Raw genomic sequence first — 21,475 nt, forward strand, 5'->3', positions numbered from 1 at the left:
CTATCTAGCGAAAGAAATGTGTTATATGCGGTTGAAATATTTTAAGCGTTCTCAAAATACAGATAACGTAATAATAAATTCTTTTTATATTTATAATTAACATAATGATAGATATATTAAACTTACTGTAAATACCCACTCATAGGAGGGAGTTTCATTAATTATAATACTTTTATCGACTTACGGTTCCAAACTGGGACAGCCTGGGACTAGATTATGATTATTTTATAGCAATAGCAATGACAGTACAATATTGTATATTTCATTAAAAAGAGTGCAATAATAAAAGAATGCTGGGACAGTATCTTGCGCCGCCTTTCTCTCTGAGAGCGCCATTTGTTTCCGAAGCGGTAATAGTGTCTTGCATATTAGAAATGACATCAAAAAGAATTCTAAAGGAATCAATTTTGAGAAAATATATATCTTTAATTAATGCCAAATACTTGGCACGTGACTTTCTAACACCACCTGTGTCAGAAATAAGTTCCTCACTTAAAAGAAGGTCACATCCACTATAATGTTTGTACCGTTTTGTTTCTGAAATAAATATTTTTCAATTTAAATACTAAAGATACATTCATATACAATGAATATGACCTGATAGTTCGATAACCTAATATTCAATATAAAAGGGAGCTAATTCTAAGCGTGGCTGATTGTTTACGAGTTGTCAATCAAAATCGGTTAAAGTAACAATAGATTTGCTTTCCTTTTCTGTCTTACTGTATCTCTGTTACAGGTCTTCTCTTTCACACGCATTGCTTGTCACGCTATGGTTACATCAGAACAATTTTAAATGCACGAATAAATTTGTGAGTGTAAGAAAATATGTCGAACGAAAAAGTTTTAGATGCATTTTTTCATGGTTATATAAATTCCAATTTCGGGTGTGTTTAAAAGAAACAAAAGTATGTCATACTTTCATACGCAGAGCACTCAGAAAAACAAGAAAATCACCTTAAATGAATCAAAATAATTTCATTAAATCTTTTCAAAGTACTCTCCATTAGGCTTTAACAAAGTCTTATTTTACTAAACCAGTTTTCGAAACACGTATCCATATTATCCAGTCTGCCGCAGACACCTTGTTAGCACATTTTTTACTTGATTTTTAATTTAGGGAATAAAAACAAGTCACACGGAGCTACAGATTAGGACTGTAAAGTGTTTTTTTTTTAATGAAAAAAAGGGACGAGATGAGCATGACGTTCAGCTGACGGTCATCATACGCCCTGCCCATTACTATGCAGTGCCGTTCAGGATTCTTGAAAACCAAAAATTCTGAGCGGCACTACAATTGCATAAGATGTTAAGTCTCATTTGACCAGTAATTTCAATTCTAGCTACGGCGCCCTCTAGACCGAAACACAATAATGTTTACACATTACTGCAGAAAAAGGCAGAAAAAGGCGCCGTTGTGGTACGCATAATCTAGCCGGCATCCTGTGCATAGGAGCCTCCCACTGGTCCCGTGACCCGTGACATTGAGCGGTATAGGTATTTGTAAGTTTTGAAACGGTCAAACTATTGACTGACGCTTTGATTCGATATCGTTATGATAAATCCTGAAATCATCACCTGACACAATGTCGTTAACACGTCAAGACAAGCCTGCTTCAAATTTAATGACCATTTCACGGCACCGTTCCCCACCGGCCAGCTTCTATTCGGTGTAGTTTTGAAATTATCCTTTTCACGCATAAGATTGATAGAATCTTGTCAGTGCTTCCCGATTCAATCAAACATGCTGAATATTTTCGTTTCGGTTGCATATATACCTCGGTAACAGCCGTAGAAGAACAATCCCTTTCTTCATCTCCCAACGATAGAAGACTGCGCTGACAATTTGTTATGCCTCCATGTACATCCATAAATGATTATATGTGTCGAAGGTGACATTGATGCTCCAGATCTTCATGAGCAATTGTGTCGACTCCTGGACAAGAATGCTCAATGGTTGGACTTCCCTAGTTTCTGAAACACTAAGGCATGCGGAGAGCATTGAGATTGTATAATTAAATCAATTATTCTTATTCCTGTTTTTGTTTGAAATTTGATTTTTGTATTACGTCTGAGTGGCACTGCCACGCTAATTGGAGAATAAATAAGTAAATCATTGCTATTTTAAGTCGACCGAATGGTCTGGTGAAAGGCCACATTTGAAATCATAAAATCATCGCATGAAAATGTTTCCGACGCAGATCCATTTTTCAACGAGACACGACAGTTCAATTTAGCTCTCAAAAAAATATGGCGGGATATTTGAAATCTGAACGATGGTATTTTTACTCGTAAATAATCACATATTTTTAAATAATTTGAAACAGCCAGGGTTTCATACATAAGAACTTATTTTCGCAAAACACTATGAGTCGTCTGGTACTTGAACATACTACAGGGCTCAATGATTCCCACGTGTTAGTAGATTTTGTTGCAAAAAGTATGAAGCACCATGACACATACTGAGCGAATACAGTGTCCTCGATAGAAAAGGAGCTCTGGGCTATCTAGCTATGCGGGGATTTGAACTCCCAACGGAATTTATAAGAGCATCCTCTGGTACTCCCATGATGCCCATTTTGATGGGCATCCATACGGGCGGTTGGCTTGAGAAGGATGTTGTAGGAACTCAAAATGAATGAGCAAAGCACACCATAGATCAGTGGTTCCTAATCAGTGGTTCACAAGAATCAGAATATGGTCAGCGGACCGCGAACCGATTTCGAAATTCGGGGGCGATACGATCGGTGCACGCTGCACGTTGTGATTTAATAACAATTAGTGATTTCACGAGAACTGGAAGCAACTTCAAATAGTATGGACCTCATGAACACGATATGGCCAGCAATGTTGGGATCACGCTCCGGTCTAGTGACGTTAGTAAAACAGAAGAATCCTAAACCAACAACACATTGTATTATACACCGCTTCGAAGACTCTTCCTGGATGCCTTAATAATACAATGCAATTTTTAAATTCTACTTCTTGATTATAGTTTATTTTCGGATTGATTTAGTTTATTTTTCATGTACATCGTGGTACCTACTAACAATAAAGAAATGGGAGTGATCCCAGGCCAAGAAAAGGTTGGGAACCACTACCATAGATCAAAGTCGTAGCTAGGATTTCTTTAAGGGGCGAGGGGGGAAATATATCACACATAAATGCGAATCTAAATTCAACCATTCATTGTACAATCATATAAAATTCAGCTAACAATAGAATCAATTCGAACGAAATGTGTTCTTCATTAGTTTTGTTATTTGGATATTATTGTTCTTATACCTAGTTCATCGTTGACTTATCTGTAAATATAATGATTATTCGGAAGTTTTGCGAATATAAGACTTAATTACAAATAACCGAAGAAGACGTTATTTTCGAGAAAAAACAAACATGAGCAAGGTACTAATAAACTAGGAATAATTAATGGCTGACCCGATAGACGCTGTTCTGTTAATAATATTATGTAAATAAAATTATGTAAGTATTCGGTGTAATACATACATGTGTAATAAAATGTATGTACCAGTGGGTGGCTCCTTTGCACAGGAAGCCGGCTAGATATTTCTGCCGTGAAGCAGTAATGTGTAAACATTACTGTGTTTCGGACTAAAGGGCGCCGTAGCTAGTGAAATTACTGGGCAAATGATGTTTAACATCTTATGTCTCAAGGTGACGAGCGCAATTATAGTGAATTTAATCTCAGAATTTTTGGGTTTTTCAAGAAACCTGAGCGGCACTGCATTGTAATGGGTAGGGCGTATCAATTCCTCCTGCTCGTCTCGTCCCTTATTTTAATAAAATAAAAAAAGTAATACGGGTTAGTATCGTATTGGTGTAAATAGCTTTTACATTACCGCCTTATATTTGCCAATTATTTTAAGTACAGACATCAAAAAAGTCTAAGCAACATGCATGGTATTACAAATTTACCATTTATATTAATTAATTTCTAAGTCTTTATTCACTCAAAGTGCATAAGTATTTCAACTTTTTTGTTATTGATGACATACTGGCTGGTTGTAAAAAAAAAACGATTATGTTTTGTTTTTTTCATAAAATTAAATGAAAGAGACTTGTTTGAATTTTGAAGACGTTGCTAGCGGGAAGTAATCAATCTCAGGTATCGTCGTATTGTCATCTTTGGCAGCGCTACAATAATACAAGGGAACCCGCTGAACAGCATTCAGGCCGTAAAAGGAGTACAATCACTCGGCAAAACCGGTACATACAACTGACTGCAAGACGCCAGCCGATGTTAACCGCTCGAGAGATAAGTTTGAGGCTACAAAATTCATGTGGTGTTGATCTAAGTCGCCAAACTGTGCGAAATCGCACAAATAACTGCACGAGTACGGCCTACGAGCTCGACGCCCAATTAGGTGCCCACCGATACGTCACTGGAATCGCGCTCGTCGAAATGAATGATGTAGAGAACGCAGAACATGGACCCAGGAACAATGGGATAAAATTATGTTTTCCAATGACTCGCGATTTGGATTTAGGCCTGATACAAAAAGGGTGCAAGTGTACCGTCGGCCCGGAAATACTGAAAGGCTCAGGTGCATTCAGGAAGTTCATCCATACAGCGGCTCAACAGTTATGGTATGTGCGGGTATTATGAAGAACAAGCGAACTGAGCTCGTTTTTGTAAATAGAAACATGAACGCTGAAAATTACGTTGAGGATATTCTCAGACCTTATGTCCATCCATTTGCTCAAACCTTTGGCTCCAACTTTATAATTATAATGCATGACAATCCGCGTTCGCATACAGCTCGGCGAACCAGTCAATACTTGGCAACGGAGTACGTCCGGGTATTGCCCTGGCCTGCACAATCGCTAGACCTCAACCCCATCGAGCACGCATGCTCCAGAGACGTGTTTTGAAGGACTTGGCCGGAGTGACAACAACCCAACAGCTGAAGGATTTGCTACAACTCCATTGGGAACGAATACCGCAAGATGACATAAACAGTCTCATTAATTCAATGAATAATCGTTGCCGACAAGTTCTGAATAGCAGATGAGGCCATACTTTTTCTTCTTCTTTTTTTCATGTTTAGTTGCTTATGTACCTTAGTTTCTGCAGTATATTCTAATATTGTTAATTTCTGTAATTAAAAGAACTTATAAAGACAACAGCTGTTATTTTTACATCATAGGACCCTAGAAATATTATTTTAAAAATAAAATACAACGTTTTAATGTGAAAAACCATCCTAAAATTTATATAAATACATGATGCTCGGGCTTTTTTGATGTGTGTATTAAAATGTATGTAGTATGTTATCCTTAAGAGATAGACATATTCCATTGCGGACTTTTCTGTAGACCTATATAACATACAGACGACATATTTTTTTCCGACACTTCCAACAATTATTGTTAATGTATTCGAATATGTTAACAAAAGCTTATCAAATAATATACTAAAATCTTTCTCGAAAACTACGCTATCCATTGGTGAAAACAGAATTAAAATCGGTGCAGTAGTTTTTGAATTTATCGCGAACAGACAGACGCTGCGGAGGACATTGTTTTCTAATAATATATTTATTTTTTATTTTATGCATAATACTTATAACCGTGTAATAGTTGTATTATAAAATTTTATTAGAAAGGCTGTTGAGGTTTAGATATACTCTGACAACTGTTTAACTAAATTTAATTGTTGTGTAAATTATTATCCAAATGTGATAACATTATTTGTGTATTTTTCTTGTAAATTCTGAAGACGTAATCGCAATACAACATGTATAGTAAGGTCTTCGAAATTTGAAGTATAAATCGAACAATAATAAATGGAATGACGCTGGTGCCATGGACACGGGGAAGGGCGCTGGTGTGGGACGCGACTTGCGTCGATACTCTGGCTCCTTCTCATGTCCAAGTTACGTCAGTTGGTGCTGGGGCTGCTGCTTCGACTGCCGAAGACAGCAAGCGCCGCAGATATGTTGTTCTCAGTGAGTCATACATCTTTGTGCCGTTTGGTGTCGAGTCACTTTCCCCATGAGGCCCAGAGGCGCGGAGAATGTTCAAAATACTATCTTCGCGCCTCAACAAGGCTACTGGAAACCCAAGCGCTGGCAGCTATTTCATTTTGCTATTTTAGTTATTTCATTATTGTTTGAAAATATATTATGTTAAAGTTAACAATAATAATTCATACAAATGTCAAGTCTCGTGCCAGATTTTGGCGAGACAACACGTCCTGAGGATGCCTCGTGTAGAGGCGAAACACGTGTCAAATTGTTTTAAAAACAAATATTGGCGGAATTAACACTAAAGGAAACTTAAATCACTTGTATAATTATGGATTTCCGCAAAGTAACGCCTAATTCAATAAATTTTCATAATAATTCATATTAATTCTATTTATGAAATGCTGTGATTACTATTATATGAGAACAAACTCACGAATACAAACTTGTTATATCATATTATGATAATATTCACGCTGTTACAGAATGCGAAGCGTATTTTTATAATCACGGAACAGGTTTCAAACATTAATTCTTTTCGCGCATAACTTTCTCAATGACCGATGAAGCGAAAATCTTACATATTATATTCAAAAGAAAGTAGGTCTGAATCATATAAATATAGTGTTTATTGTTTTTTAAACTGCTTATTATACAACTGTGTCGAGATTACACAACAAATACAGTAATACCGCCTTTGATTATATTAATTTAGTCTTATAACTTGGATTGTATAATGTACAGAACTGCGTATCCCACACTTATAAATACAGGTAGATATTGATACTTTTAAGCATGAGAGAAAATATTAATATAAGTTCTTTAGTTGTTTTGCTAAAACAATAAAGTCTTGCTTACCAAAACTAACTCTACAATTCTTATCTGTGCGTATAATTGAAACAGAATTTTATTCAGTTTTTTAAATCTCTATTCGTGACAACAGGCCCAGTTGGTATTAAGCAGAATGAATGTCTAAAAGCAGTCTTAAAGTCATTTATTATTCACGAAAACATTATTTTTTGTATGAAATCTCTCAATATATCTCATTCATGTTTTTTCAGTAACATCTATTGATGATGGTTTAAATAAACACATTTATGTAGAACGAACGTGAAAGTGTTACAAATAAACAAATTAAAAAAGTTGCTCCCGTATTTATGATTTATAATTAGAACTAATTAAAATTAACAATGCAATTCAAGTGGAAGGAGGCACTATGTTTGAACGATTGGAAGTAAATTTTCAGAACTCTTTTCAAATCCTCCTGCAAGGCTATCTAGAGACGGTGAGCACTTAAATTTAAGTTATTCATGATTATGTACATTTTATTCCTTCCTATTACTTACCGGTAAGAAGCTTGTTTTACTTTACGCCACTTGGACAATATTCGAAATGCAACTGCCAAGATACAAAGTTGTGATTAATAAAGTTGATTATACGATAGGTACATTGAATATATATTTTATGTCCTAAGGCCAAGGACGATTATTTTCTTTAAGCATCATTGCTTATGCTTATCGAGTATCTCATCTTTCCATACCTGAATAATAAGTTATTTACAACTTCGAAAAAATAAAATGTATGCGGTGTTATGATAAAATATTTGTCCAATCTAGCAATATCATATTCCTAATGGATTTGCTATTATTTTATTCTGTAGAGATAGGGGCAGAAAGCTAGAATGCTGTCTTGTGTACATAAATTGAACCTGTTATTCAGAACTTGCATTCATTTACCCTGAATAAACATCCAGTTTTGCATTGAACGGGATTTTATGATAATTTTGCAATAATAGATAAAGCTCTGTCGTCTTTATCTCTTTTGAAAAGTGTATGCATATCTCCTACAATAGACGTAATAAAAATGAGTGAATTCAAATCTATTACAAAGCAATTTTGTTATTACATACATGAATAGCCCTAACCAGAACATGGCTTTTATGTTAGATCAGTTCATTCGTTTTGAACATTATTATTAAATACTAGCTGACCCGGCAGACTTCGTACAGCTTCAATCAATAAATGACCTAAACTTTTATATAAAATAAACTTAAAACAAACAGGAACACTTTTTTTATTAAAAGAAGTAAAAGAGATGTTCGGTGTGAATAAAATTTTATTATTGATTTCGATCACATGATGTCGATCACTTACAAAACAGAGTTTTCCTGAAATACTGGCTATTTATAAGGTTTCAATTTGATATTGACCGACACACACAGTTATAGTACAATTCAAAGCTTTCTGATAAACTATTTTTTTGTTTTGTTTTGTGGTGCGGATATGTTCAGAAATTTAATTTTATGACAAAATTTAAGATTTATCAATCTACATAAAAATAATTTGATAGATAGTTAACAACTGTAGTTAATCTACCTTACCTACTTTACTTACCTAAATTTAAGTTTATTTTTCACCTCCTCCTCACCATTTTGAACTACCATTCATATTTATTCACCTTTTAAACCTACTCTGGACTTCCACAAATAATTCAAGACAAAATTAGCCAAATAGGCCCAGCCGTTCTCGAGTTTTAGCGAGACTAACGAACAGAAATTCATTTTTATTATTATTTGAAACGCCACTGAACGCTGCGGATGGCCTTCTTGAGGCAATGTTACGGCCCTAGTTACGGTACGCAAGTCCATATGACGTTGAATTCTCGGCATAACTTTCTTAAAATGTGAATTCAGCTACTAGTTAAACAAAACTTACAGCGTTCTTGACAGAATCGTCAATTTGACTGAGTTGAAATCCGTCTTAAAATCGGGTAGAATCATCAATCAAGTGTTTCCAATAAATTATCAAAAACTACCCTCTTTAAACAATTATGCAGGTGGAATACTCAAAAGAATGTGTGTAAACAAATAAGGTAACACCACGATAAATAATCAGCTACTTAAGAATGCATAAAAAATAAATTATCGCCAACGAGGTCAAAAAAATCAAGTGGCCCTTATTTTATTTTGACTAGTATATATAAATATTAATTTATAAAACTTTTAATGCGAAGAAACGCCTGATAATTAACAATGTTAATAATTAGCGATTATTGTTAATTAGCACATGATATAATCAGAAAGCGAAGTTAACAAGGGAGCAAGATAACTTATGGTTTGGTGCCAGTTGGAGGCTTGCACCGTAGCTAGTGAAGTTTCTGGGTTAAGAGACTTAATATTTTATGTGTCAAAGTAAGGAGTGCAATTGGACGTAATTCCAGAAAAACGTTCCAAACCACAATCATGTCGATATTGAGTTAAGAACACAAAACTGGTCACGTGATTCATATTAACGGACGAACTAAAAATGGCAGCCCAACCCACATGTATGGAATACACTAATGTTTATTAAACTTTGAACATGAATTCCTTGAAATGTGATGTTTGTGGCTTGGAACGTTTTTCTCGAACTACCTTCAATTCTGATGCCATTCTGAAGAAATAGAAAGAAACATGCCTACTAGAAATCGGAACTTATATTCAGCGTTGCAATGCTTTACTGATGCAGTGTACATGTGACGAAACCTTCTAAATTCTAGTAGTTAGCACACTCAGTCTCTTACTTTTCTTTACAAACAATGGTTATTTATTTGGCATGTTCATAGCTATTCATTATCTATCTCTAATATACGTTAATTGATAGCTTCAATAGTAATAGACGACCAGCCAGTGGGAGGCTTCTTTGCACCGGATGCCGGCTAGATTATGGGTACCACAACGGCGCCTATTTCTGCCGTGACGTAGTAATGTGTAAGCATTACTGTGTTTTGGTCTGAAGGGCGCCGTAGCTAGTGAAATTACTGGGCAAAAGGGCAGCTTATGTCTCAAGATGACGAACGCAGATGTAGCGCCACTCAGATTTTTTGGGATTTTCAATAATCCTGAGCAGCACTGCATTGTAATTCGCAGGGCGTGTCAATTACCATCAGCTGAACGTCCTGCTCGTCCCTTATTTTCATAAAAAAATGCCACCTGAATAGTATTAATTATATTATAAGTCATTGATCGATCATACTTAGCCTAGAAATGAATAGAAATGTGCATCAAATATTATAGTTTGAGCTATTAAAATTATATTATTCATAATATTCTCTTTAAAAAAAGTTTCATAGTCATACCAATAACATATTTTCATTTATATCCTTTGTAAACTCTCAAAATTAAAAAAAAACTTTCATAGTTGAATAAGTTACTGTCTTAATTGCACATATACCTTACAGCTATTCATGCACTAAGACAGAATCAATATCAGCAACATTACCTCATAATATATCCTATAATTATTTTAGTATGTATAGAATCACGCTTGTCTCCCAGTGGGGTAGACAGGGATAATGGATTTCGATTGAACGTTACTAATTACGTTTACATAAAGTTGAAAGCAATTAATAGCGATACAACTTAAATCTTATGATAAAGTAAGGTGTACCCTAATATAAATAAGTTTATCAAATCAATTATACATTGGTTGTTTGTTTTCTTATTTGCAATGGCAAACGACATGCAGAATATACAAACAAACAACTAGTCTCACAATCACGCTAAAAATTCGCGTCTATTAGGCAGAGTTTTCGTTTAGTTGTGTTTAGACCGCGCTTTGAATACAACGCCACGCAATGACAAAGTGTTTAGTATGTTATAATGACTACTACTCGGCTAAGTCGAGCTAGTTAGTCTTTTTTGGGCGAAAGCATAAACGCTTTTACAAGAAGATCTCAGAAAATGTTCAAAACAAAAGTATAACGTTATTCAAAAGAATTGTTCAAAATTGTGTTTGTCGTAGAGGTTACTATAACATAAATAACTTTCTTAATGATACGACAGATTGGGAATGGAGCGACCGCCCACAGGCTATTAAATAATAAGTTTAATGGTACAATATCACTTGAAAACATATTTTTTTGATGAAAAAAAAGTCCGCAGAATTTGTTGCGCCCTTTTTTCTCAGCACTGAGGCATTTGTTTTGGAATAGGTGGTAGTTTTTTTGATTTTCAATAAGTGATGTCTCATCCTATTTTGAATAAAAACATTTGAATTTGAGTGAAAACCTCTCCAAATAACAGCATATGCAAACTAAATAGAATCGAGTGTCATATTTCAGGCAAGTGCCCCTTTAAATTAACAAAATAAATGTTACTTACTTGATGTTTTTAATCATATTGCTAAATAATTGCATTTCGATTGCTAAAAAAATTATATTGCCGATGAAATGTGTGAAAGAGACGTCCGTTTCGTATATTTGGCACTACAATCAATGAGTTTCATGAATGTATACAATAGACTTTTCTGCCACGAAATAGGATGTTAATTTGAATGAATTTCTTAATGTTATCTACAGATACGATGATGAGATACAATAACTTAATGTATACGTATATACAACGCTGCTGGGACATTTTCACGACCTTTTAATAGGCGATTGGGAGTCTAGTTCTCTATTTGGCGCAATGATGCCACGACTATTTGTGGTTACTGGAACTTCTATGACATAACGTAACGTAATTAGAGCGTTCTATAAACGATGGAGCTAGGAGGTAACAAATCTACATAAGCAATTCAGACGGTAGATCAAAATGTTTTTGTAAGTTGCCGTTCTAATTCAATATATGAAATTGCAAACATAGATAAATAGCAAAGTTCTAAAGAGAAAAATACACAACCGTGCCTATAGATTCTTTAAATGCCAAATCGCCCGTGCGAAATCTTAGCATATCTAGAGCTCTATGCCGGGAGTACAGATCAGACAGAAAACTGTTCAGTAAACTCTTTTTTCCTGGAATTCAGCCCTCGTCTAACCGATCGCAAATAAGAAATACAGTTCAAACGGGCTAAATACAGGCCTATTGCTATTACATCTCTGCTCTCCAAATTCATGGAAAGCATTAACGCCAGCTCTTCTTATACCTAGTGGGTCACCAGTTGATCAACGAACGAATTGATGAAACGAATACATAAGTGAGGGGAGACGGGGTAGTGTTCCGAAGAGCTATTTGACTTGATTCATAAACTCGAAATCCACCTTCGTACGACACGCCACAAACTAGGATATTCATCATTCATCCTCATCCCTGCCACCTGGATGCCTGGCGTTCCTCTAAAGCGCAGTTTACAAGGACTTTTGTTTGGTGTTTCCAGACATGGGTGGACACTTTTCTTAATAGCTGCCAATACTTCTGTGATTTATCTGCTGTTGCAGGAGAATGTGGGTAATAGAAAGGAAAGTGGGTGGGAATAACACTAGGTAACCCGTACCCTTGTGTGTTTTTCTCTACAATAAAAATAGCCGTTCATTATCTAAGTATGACCAGTCGTGTTAAATTAATAACTTTACCCTGATTTCTACATCAAGGAAGCAGTGTTTGCATAATACACAGAACAGGTTACATAGCAGTGTCCGATACTGTTTAAGGCGATCACACACTATTTATAACTTTAAATTATTTAATTTTATAGCAATGAACTTGTGTTGATGATCATCTCAACTGTTTATATTATGGTGATCATACAAGATGCACTTCTCGAGTTTCAACTATGTTATGTTGTTTTTGTATGTCTGAATTGGCTTCAACTTTCCTTATATTTGTATTAGTATTTTGTGTATATATTTTGTTTTTTACACCTAACTGCGTGATAATTGAATTCTATTTATTGAGTTCGTTTGGACTTTTTCGAAGCGTATTCATAATTAACTTGTTGGTTGGTTTTATTATCGGAATAAAGAAAACATGTGGAATTGTCCTAATATGGGAACTACTGTCGGCAAACTCACATATTTGTAAATTTCAATGTACTTAACATACATTATACAGTGATTACTTGATTAACTACTAATCGTAAATGCAACTTTGTTGAAAATCTTCTATCTTACAATCCAATGTGAGCAATTAAAAATGAGCTCGAAAACTCAACGCGTAGTGATACGATAAATCTCCAAAAAGATGAGTCATATTGTATTATTAAATACTATGATGTGAATATATACGATGATATTGATAAACCTAATTATATCCTTCCGCAGAATATACACTCTAATACTAATTTTTATTGACTAAGCAATCTTCTATTTGTTTCAGATGTGGATTACAGCTTTAGTGATTATTGGAATTATAGCTCTGCTTCTTTACTTAGACTCTGTCAAGCCAAGAAACTTTCCTCCAGGCCCAAAATGGTTACCCGTTCTTGGTTGCGCTTACGAAGTTAAGAAGCTTCGTGATAAGAATGGTTACTTCTATAAGTGTATTAAAGAGTTGACGAAATTATACTCTTCCGATGGCCATCTCTTGGGACTCAAAATTGGCAAAGATCGTATTGTTCTTGTTAATTCACTAGAAGCCAACAAAGAAATGCTATACAACGAAGACATTGACGGTAGACCAAAAGGAATATTTTATCAAACAAGAACTTGGGGTGAAAGAAAGGGAGTTTTAGTCACCGATGGTGAATTATGGAAAGAACAAAGACGTTTTTTACTTAAGCATTTGAAAGACTTTGGTTTTGGTCGGAAAGGCATGGCTCAAATTTCATCGAACGAAGGCAACTTTATGGTTAGAGATGTTTATAATGCAATTGGTGATAGAGGAAGTGTGGAGTTATATATGCACAATTTTTTCAATACATATATTTTGAATACTCTTTGGAGCATGATGGCTGGACTTAGATATGAACCGAATGATCCTCAGATGATACATCTTCAAAGATTGCTCTATGATCTGTTTGCTGCAATTGACATGGTTGGTTGTGCTTTTAGTCATTTCCCAATTTTAAGTGTTGTTTCACCATCTTTATCAGGGTATAAAAATTTTGTTGCAACACATGAAAGAATTTGGAAATTTTTAAGAGATGAAATTGCAAGACATAAGAAAAGATTTGATCCAAACAAAGAAGATAACGATTTCATGGATGCATATATAAGGGCTCTAAATAAACATGGTGAAGTAAATACTTATTCAGAAGGGCAACTAGTTGCAATGTGTATGGATATGTTTATGGCTGGAACTGAAACAACAAGCAAAAGTATGAGTTTTGGATTTAGTTATTTAGTAAGAGATCAAGAAGTTCAAAGGAAAGCTCAGGAAGAAATAGATCGAGTGGTCGGAAAGGAACGTCTACCGAATTTGGACGACAGACCTAAGTGAGTATTCTTTTCATGAAATATGCTATTCGATATCATTAAAGAGTTTTAATTTATTAATTTTGTTTACAGCATGCCATACAACGAAGCTATTGTACATGAATGTGTGCGCCATTTTATGGGAAGAACCCTTGGGGTCCCACATCGAGCATTAGCAGATACAACACTTATTGGCTACAAGATCCCGAGGGTAATTTTTTTAATAATAAAGTTAATAGTATTTATGTATTATGCAAACAGGTAACTGATTGCTCATACATAAACAAGAATTAGTTTATATGCCGTTTACTGTACGGAGTGATCATGTCAAAGATTCGTCATTAAATTCTAGTGTAAACATTAACATCAGTAAACCTCACAACCCTCACATAATTTATTTTCATTTACAGGATACCATGGTTGTTAGTAACTACACTAACATACTAATGGACGATACGTTGTATCCAGAACCATACTCCTTCAAACCTGAAAGGTTTTTGAAAAATGGAAAGATAAGTCTCCCTGATCATTACTTTCCATTTGGTCTTGCTAAGCACCGCTGTTTGGGGGACGTTTTGGCAAAATGCAATATTTTCATTTTTACAACAACAATTTTACAAAAGTTCTCAGTGTTGCAAGCTCCTGGACAACCATTGCCTTGTTTGGACCATGTTGACGGTGCCACACCATCAGCTGCGCCTTTCAAAGCTTTAATTGTACCTAGAAATTGAAAAACTTTTCTAATGTATAAATACTAACGTATAAGTACGATGAAATGAAAGGTTGATTCATAATATGAGTTTTAATCTCTTTCGTTTATATTCAATTCATCATTCTATTCTTTCTTTACGATGCCTATGTTCACGACAAAAAGCTTTAACTACAGAAGCAAAACTATTCGTATCTTTCTAAAGTAATATAAAGTATACTCTCAGCCTATCAAGTATGCAATAGTAAAATTCTATTTGATTGTTATTTTTTTGTATACTGTTAACGGCGAAATTGATTGCTCCAACATGCTCTGGAGTGAGAGGAGATACGATATTTTCAAACAAATACTGTAAAGCTTAACCATGGTTACTTTCGCTCTCTTAATAGAATTGCTAACACCTACAGCCTTCCGAAAGATGGTCTACTATATTCTAAGTAAAGTATAATATATATAGTATCTTAAGTAATTATTAAGTTTTTTTGCGTTTCGAAACTTACTTCGAAAACTGCTATGTTTCTTGACAAAAATATTTACTAGTCAATAAATATTATGTTTTAATACTTTGGTTGTGTTCATATTTAAATTAAATTTGTTTGTCATATTGTTATACACAATTTACTTAATCCAAATTAAATTTTTATCTATTTCTTATGTTGCACAGTAAAAAATAAAATTTTAAAATTATGTGTATCTGATACTTGCTTGTCGATGCCTTGTAAGTGTAATTAAACACACATGTAGATTTATTTATAATAAGTTTTATGTAATAAATTAGTATTTATTGTGTTGGCGATGGTAATCATACATATAAAATATATTAATAACATGAAATCATGGATAATTTCTTGTTTAACTTGTGTGCATGATACTCAAATATTGACGTGTGATTTAGTACCTTGTAATATTTTATACGTAATATCTTGCATAACACCGACCCAACGAGTTTGACACACTGGTAAACCGCACTAACCTAGTTCATTTTTAATATAAATCTTAAATTGTGCCTAGAAATTGAAAAACCCTACAAATGTTAAATTTAGTATAAGAGTACTATGAAATGAAATGTTGGTTCATCAATAATTGAGTTTTAATCTCAATCATTTATATTCAAATATATCTACGAAGGCTATATTGACGATATTAAAGCTTAAACTACTAACTTATATGAAAAATCACCTTCCCTTAAGGTCGGCAACGCTCCTGTGATTCCTCTGGTGTTGCAAGAGAATGTGGACGCCGCGGCCGGTGATCACTTAACAGTAGGCGACGCGTACGCTCGTTTGTTTTTTGTTTTGTTTCCATAAAACAAAAAGCAAAACTATTTTTAGTATTAATATTTTTTATATTTATACAGTGTATTATTAATTACTTTTTACGAAATATTTTATTATATTATATAAACACGATTCATACATTAAATTATGTTCTTTCTATTTATTTATACATTTTATTATTTATAGGAATTACGTCAAATCAAAGTTAAAATAAATTACCTTTTAGGAAATATTCGATATTATTTAAACACGATTCATTTAGGAAAAGGATTTCTATTGAATGCAGCACCTTACAAACTATATTATTATGTTTATTACAGCCACTGTAAAATACTCTATTTGATTGAAAAGAGTGGTCGTTTAGTTTTTTGTATGTTCTTCTCACGAGCTCTACCTTTTATATAGCTTTTACAGATTTTAGGTTTAAATAAGTATCAATTATCATTAGGTAACGATACGTCTGTGATACCGTGTAAATAGTACTAGTTTGTAATTGTTCACGTTCTTGTAAGCCGTTCACATTCTCCGGCAATGACTTTCTGTACACAAAATACAATATTGCTAATCATTGTTTACTAGGTTTCCTTTAAATCCCTAAAAAAAAAGTGCGTCTCTATAGTTTTCATTTCTGACTGTGTGATGGTCACGTCCTTTCATTTGTCTCATTCTGACAAGCGGGGGAGAAAGTCATGTGAATATTTGTCAATAATTGTACCATGTAAAGTGAAAAAAATATTTGTCTTACTAAATTATTATCGCTTTTTGTTAGCACATATAAACTTATCGGTTATAAGTCACACCATCTTTTTTTGCGTCGTTAACGTATTATTTGAGCACTTTTTTATAGCACATTCAGGTCTTGGTGATATTGACACACAACTAAATACATTGTGTGACTGCGAATGATATCCGTATGTACATGGAACATCATGGGACGCAACTCAAACAATGAATTCAAGCTCTAAATGTTGGTGCGTCCAATATCGTATATTATCGTTTATCGTAATTTATTTTTATGCATTGTTTCTTAATTACTTTTATGAAATATTTTAGATTTTTTAAACACGACGAAACAGTAGCGTTACTCAGCGGTCTCCTTGAAATTTATACTTATCTCTGGGCGGAGCACTCGGGTTGGTACATACAAAAAGATTGACGCAGACGGCGCGGTTCTAATTACTTCAATAGTTTAGTCTCCCCAAGATTGCTTAGCGGCCGTGAAAATCGTGTGTATGTGTGCGTGATTCCGGCGCTTCAGTACGAAGTTAAAGTTCTGGTTCTATTACTGTACTGTGGTCGAAGGTGGGTTGCTTTTACTTGATACAGATGGCCGCTCCAGGTAATATGATTCGGTTGGAAAGATTTTAACTGGACTTTCAATTGTAGGTCGCTTATGTTATAAACTATAAGGAGTAGAGAAATAGATGAAGGGTTTTGCTTAGTAATAATTAAACAGCTATAATAGTAAACGAAATATTCAATGCAATTGTCACGTTTCCCCGTGAACGTTATCAAGTCTAGCGACACGTTATGGGCTGCTTGTTAACGATAAGTCCGAATCAATATGACAAGGCAAATATTATATCTATACCACATTATGTATGTATTTCAACGGATTTAATATTATGTTTGTAAATAACATAGAGCAATAATAATAGAGCTCCTTCAATGGTCGAGGATCCAGTGCTCTGTAAACGGCTTGATCACTTGGAGTTGCGTAGAGACGTCCGCGTCGCTTTATTGTGTGTCCTCTACCGCATTGTCACGAGGAACGATCCGAAGAGCTGTTTTACCTGATTCGTGACACAAATTAGGATATCATCCACGCCATCTGGATGGCGTTCAAAGAACTTTCTTCACGTACAACCAAGGTGTGGAATGAGCATCCTTGTTCGGTTTCCAGTATGATACGGCATGGGTACCGTCGTTGTATATATCTACACATATATACATTTGCTTCAAGAACGAATTTATGGGAACCCTTTTTTACGTTTTCTTTTATATCTTTGTTATTGTGGTATGTAAGAATACCGTTAGAGAACTAGGCGAAATGCCTGTATATAGAAAATAAATCGATATTGCATAAATTATTTCAGACAAAGTTATAGTCACTGCCTAGCCTGAGATATTTGTGTGGACGCCGATTAGTAGGGAACGAAGAAATGAAGGATAACGTGATGGGCCATTTTGACGAACAAAATAAAAATGACATTTTTATAATATGTTGTCACTCATTGACAAATGTACTTCAGTTGCAGGGGAATACGTCAAAAAAATCTTCCTTTTTATTTGCGTTACAAGCTTTAAAGGAACTTTTAAAGAAAGCTAGGTAAAGATATTTTTCATCGTTTACCGCCCAGAAAATATTTTCACCTAATAACAATACCACGGCGTTCATGACTCCGTTAATAATCTGTGAGGTTTTCGCTCACAAGGTACTTCATCTTGAAAGCATTAGCTATGTCATGGTGAGAAATAAAAAACGCATTGTTATCAGAACTGAATACTTATGAAAATTTTCAGCTCAATCTGTTAAGGATGACAGATTCAAAATTTGGTTGGAAGATTTGATCAACAGATCTTATCAAACAAACACGGCAGGTTAAATAAAACCTTGTAAAACTGGGCAGTTCAATTTCAATATTATTGTAGATATAAAGATTTCGTCTCATTAATTTAGGATGAAGCAGCCTCTTGGTTAATGATCGTAACAAGAGTTATAATCACCTTAAGCAGCTTATTCTATTCTTGGAAATAAGATCGAAAGGGGTTTGTTTTTATTACAAATTTTAATACGACCTTCTAAAATTTCACAAATAAAATCTAAATAATTAACATTTAAATCAAATAGATCAATTTGTTAAGCTTCTAAGAATAAATTACGAATGACTAATATTCGAACAGGAATCGAGCAGAGTTTTTTTTCAGGTCCCCAGCTCGTCAATTTTTTTTTTGGACATGTGGAAAATACATTTACGTACTGAATTACGGCGCCCATATGTCGGGCTCGGGTGACACTCCCTACCGACTAAAAACCTCCTCTGTGCTTATAGTCCTAAAAACTTTTACAGCGAAGCCGGGCGGAGGCCTTGGAGGCCAAAGTAGCTTACAGGTGCGGGGTGTCTTGGAAGGAGAATCGAACCGCCTGCTCGCTAAGTTGGATGGAGAGAAGATCACTAACGATCTAATATATCTGTTAGTCCAATGGGCTCTAGGTTTGAATAGAAGTGATATATGTATGTTTGTAATTTTGTGTGAATGTATGTGTATAAGTGTGCTACTACTTGTGTGTAGTATTATTGCAGGTGTGTGATTTGTGATGTGAGTGTGAGTGGTGTTAAACGATTACAGAACGAGGACTATCTCGTCGGGCGTCTAGATGTGTGAATTGTATTATATTAGGTTGCGGGCCGGTGGACATCATCAAAGTGATGAGTGGCAGCGGTTTCTTGTACATGGCCACACCTATGTCTCCGAGGGCGATGTGGTTGGTTTGGTGTCGGTGTCGGTGATGGTGTTATTGTCGCGTTCGCTATGGTAAAATAGTCGTCCGGGTCGACTAGTACGTTTCGAGGTCGCCTCTGTTTATTTAGACTTTGCTCTAGTGGGGTGTAAGTACATGCCTCCCTCACCAAGATACTGTAAGATGTGTGCTGGTGTGGACGCTAGGGGGACATTGCCTTTTATACACATCTTCACTCTATCCACCTGTCAGTGTCAACAATATATTATTTTATTCTGTATTCTATGCATCTTATTCAATATTATTCAATTTATTGGAATGGATTTTAAATGCCTGGAATAAATGACCTATTATTATTATAAGGATCTATCAGATTCTATATCTATCTATATAAGGGGATCTTTCAGATTCTCTGCAGCAAAAATATGGAATGACTTACCTCCTCCTCTAACGAAACAAATAAGTATCGAGTCCTTTTAAAAAAAATGCCGTTTTGCTCTACTAAAAAAGCAACTTGCTGCGGAGAAATTGAACCACTTCCACTGGAAATATCTTTCACAAACACACGCTCACACTCATACACATTCGAAAACACACACATACACACACACACACACACACATACACTTGCAAGGGTAATCAGAACACTTTTTTTCTAACATTACATTTTATAAAAAAAAAGATAGCTTAAGTAGGTAATCGGGGAGCCACAATACATCCACTCCCGATCATCACCTCAGGGAGGAGGGGCTGGCTGAAAAACAGCGCTGCATGGAAACATAAATCCATGATTGCATGTCAGGTGAAGCTGAGCCTTTTCCTTTTGTTTCATCGCGTATCCTAATTGTTCATTTTATATTTGTAATGATTTCTATGGCAATAAAGAATTTTATTATTATTATTAAGCTATATATATGAATTGGTTAAGTGTGCGCCCTGCAGATCAACGACGTGTGTGACGGACGATTTCCACCTGAGGCAAAGAGTGAGAACGACAGGTCATTTAGTTCAGACATAATAAATAGGTATATCTATTTGAATTAATTTCTTGGTTCTCGTGCTATACAAATCGCTGTTTCAAGCAAGAAGGTGTTGATTTATAATTTGTATGAACATCACACAGAAATCGGATCATGTAACGTATAAAAAAAAACAAAGTTAAAAAAACCGACTTCAAAAACTCAAAAGTGTCGAATATTTAAAATTTAAATGAATACATCTCTTATTACCTTTACCTTTAATATTAATAAAATACTATAATTTATATGTGCTAACTATTGATAGGTTTAAAGTAGAATTACGTAAATTGGATCGTAAATCTCAAAGTAATCGGTGTACATACATAGAAAAAATACCGATCGAATTGAGAACTTCCTTTTTGAAGTCGGTTAAACATCAGGTGGACAGCTTCAGGCGAATGCAGGAAAGTTTTTATAAAGAGACAAACAGACGAACCTTAAAATAGCAATGGTATAAAAATTGAAACTGTAATTGTCAAGCATTTTTAGTATCAGCTAAACGTAGCCAAGCCTCCTTAAAGCTCATATTGTAACTAGCTAACCCAGCATACGTTGTATTGCCGATATTAAAATACGCGATACAAAAGTAACTGTTGATCGTAGATGGGTGAACATTTGTAGTTGTTTGTATTTTTTAATGCTGAGACATTATCAAACAAATCAATTAATTCAATAGGGGGATGAAAAATAGATGTTGTCCGATTCTCAGACCTACCCAATATGCACTCAAAGTTTCATGAGAATCGGTCAAGCCGTTTCGAAAGAGTTTAACCACAAACACCGCGACATGAGAATTTTATATATTAGAGAAGAAGAAGTTGCAAGCAATAATTTGACAAGATCGCAATTAGATGGCAGTGCAAGACGAATCAACAAAGCATTAATTATTTTATATTAAATAGCACTTACAA

General features: G+C 34.8%; 1 protein-coding gene across 2 annotated transcripts in view; it reads left to right on the forward strand.

Annotated features, from left to right (window-relative positions):
- Positions 1-16,245, forward strand: part of LOC126979055 (probable cytochrome P450 303a1) — a 61,489-nt gene extending 45,244 nt beyond the window's left edge. For both annotated transcript variants that reach the window (XM_050828240.1, XM_050828239.1), the window contains exons 2-4: positions 13,060-14,117; positions 14,190-14,307; positions 14,507-16,245. In XM_050828240.1, the coding sequence (XP_050684197.1) occupies positions 13,060-14,117; positions 14,190-14,307; positions 14,507-14,827 (1,497 nt within the window). In that variant the 3' untranslated portion in view covers positions 14,828-16,245. The remainder of the gene's footprint in view (positions 1-13,059; positions 14,118-14,189; positions 14,308-14,506) is intronic.
- Positions 16,246-21,475: the final 5,230 nt, after the last annotated feature.

Source organism: Leptidea sinapis, chromosome Z, assembly GCF_905404315.1.
Source record: "Leptidea sinapis chromosome Z, ilLepSina1.1, whole genome shotgun sequence".
Taxonomy (NCBI): domain Eukaryota; kingdom Metazoa; phylum Arthropoda; class Insecta; order Lepidoptera; family Pieridae; genus Leptidea; species Leptidea sinapis.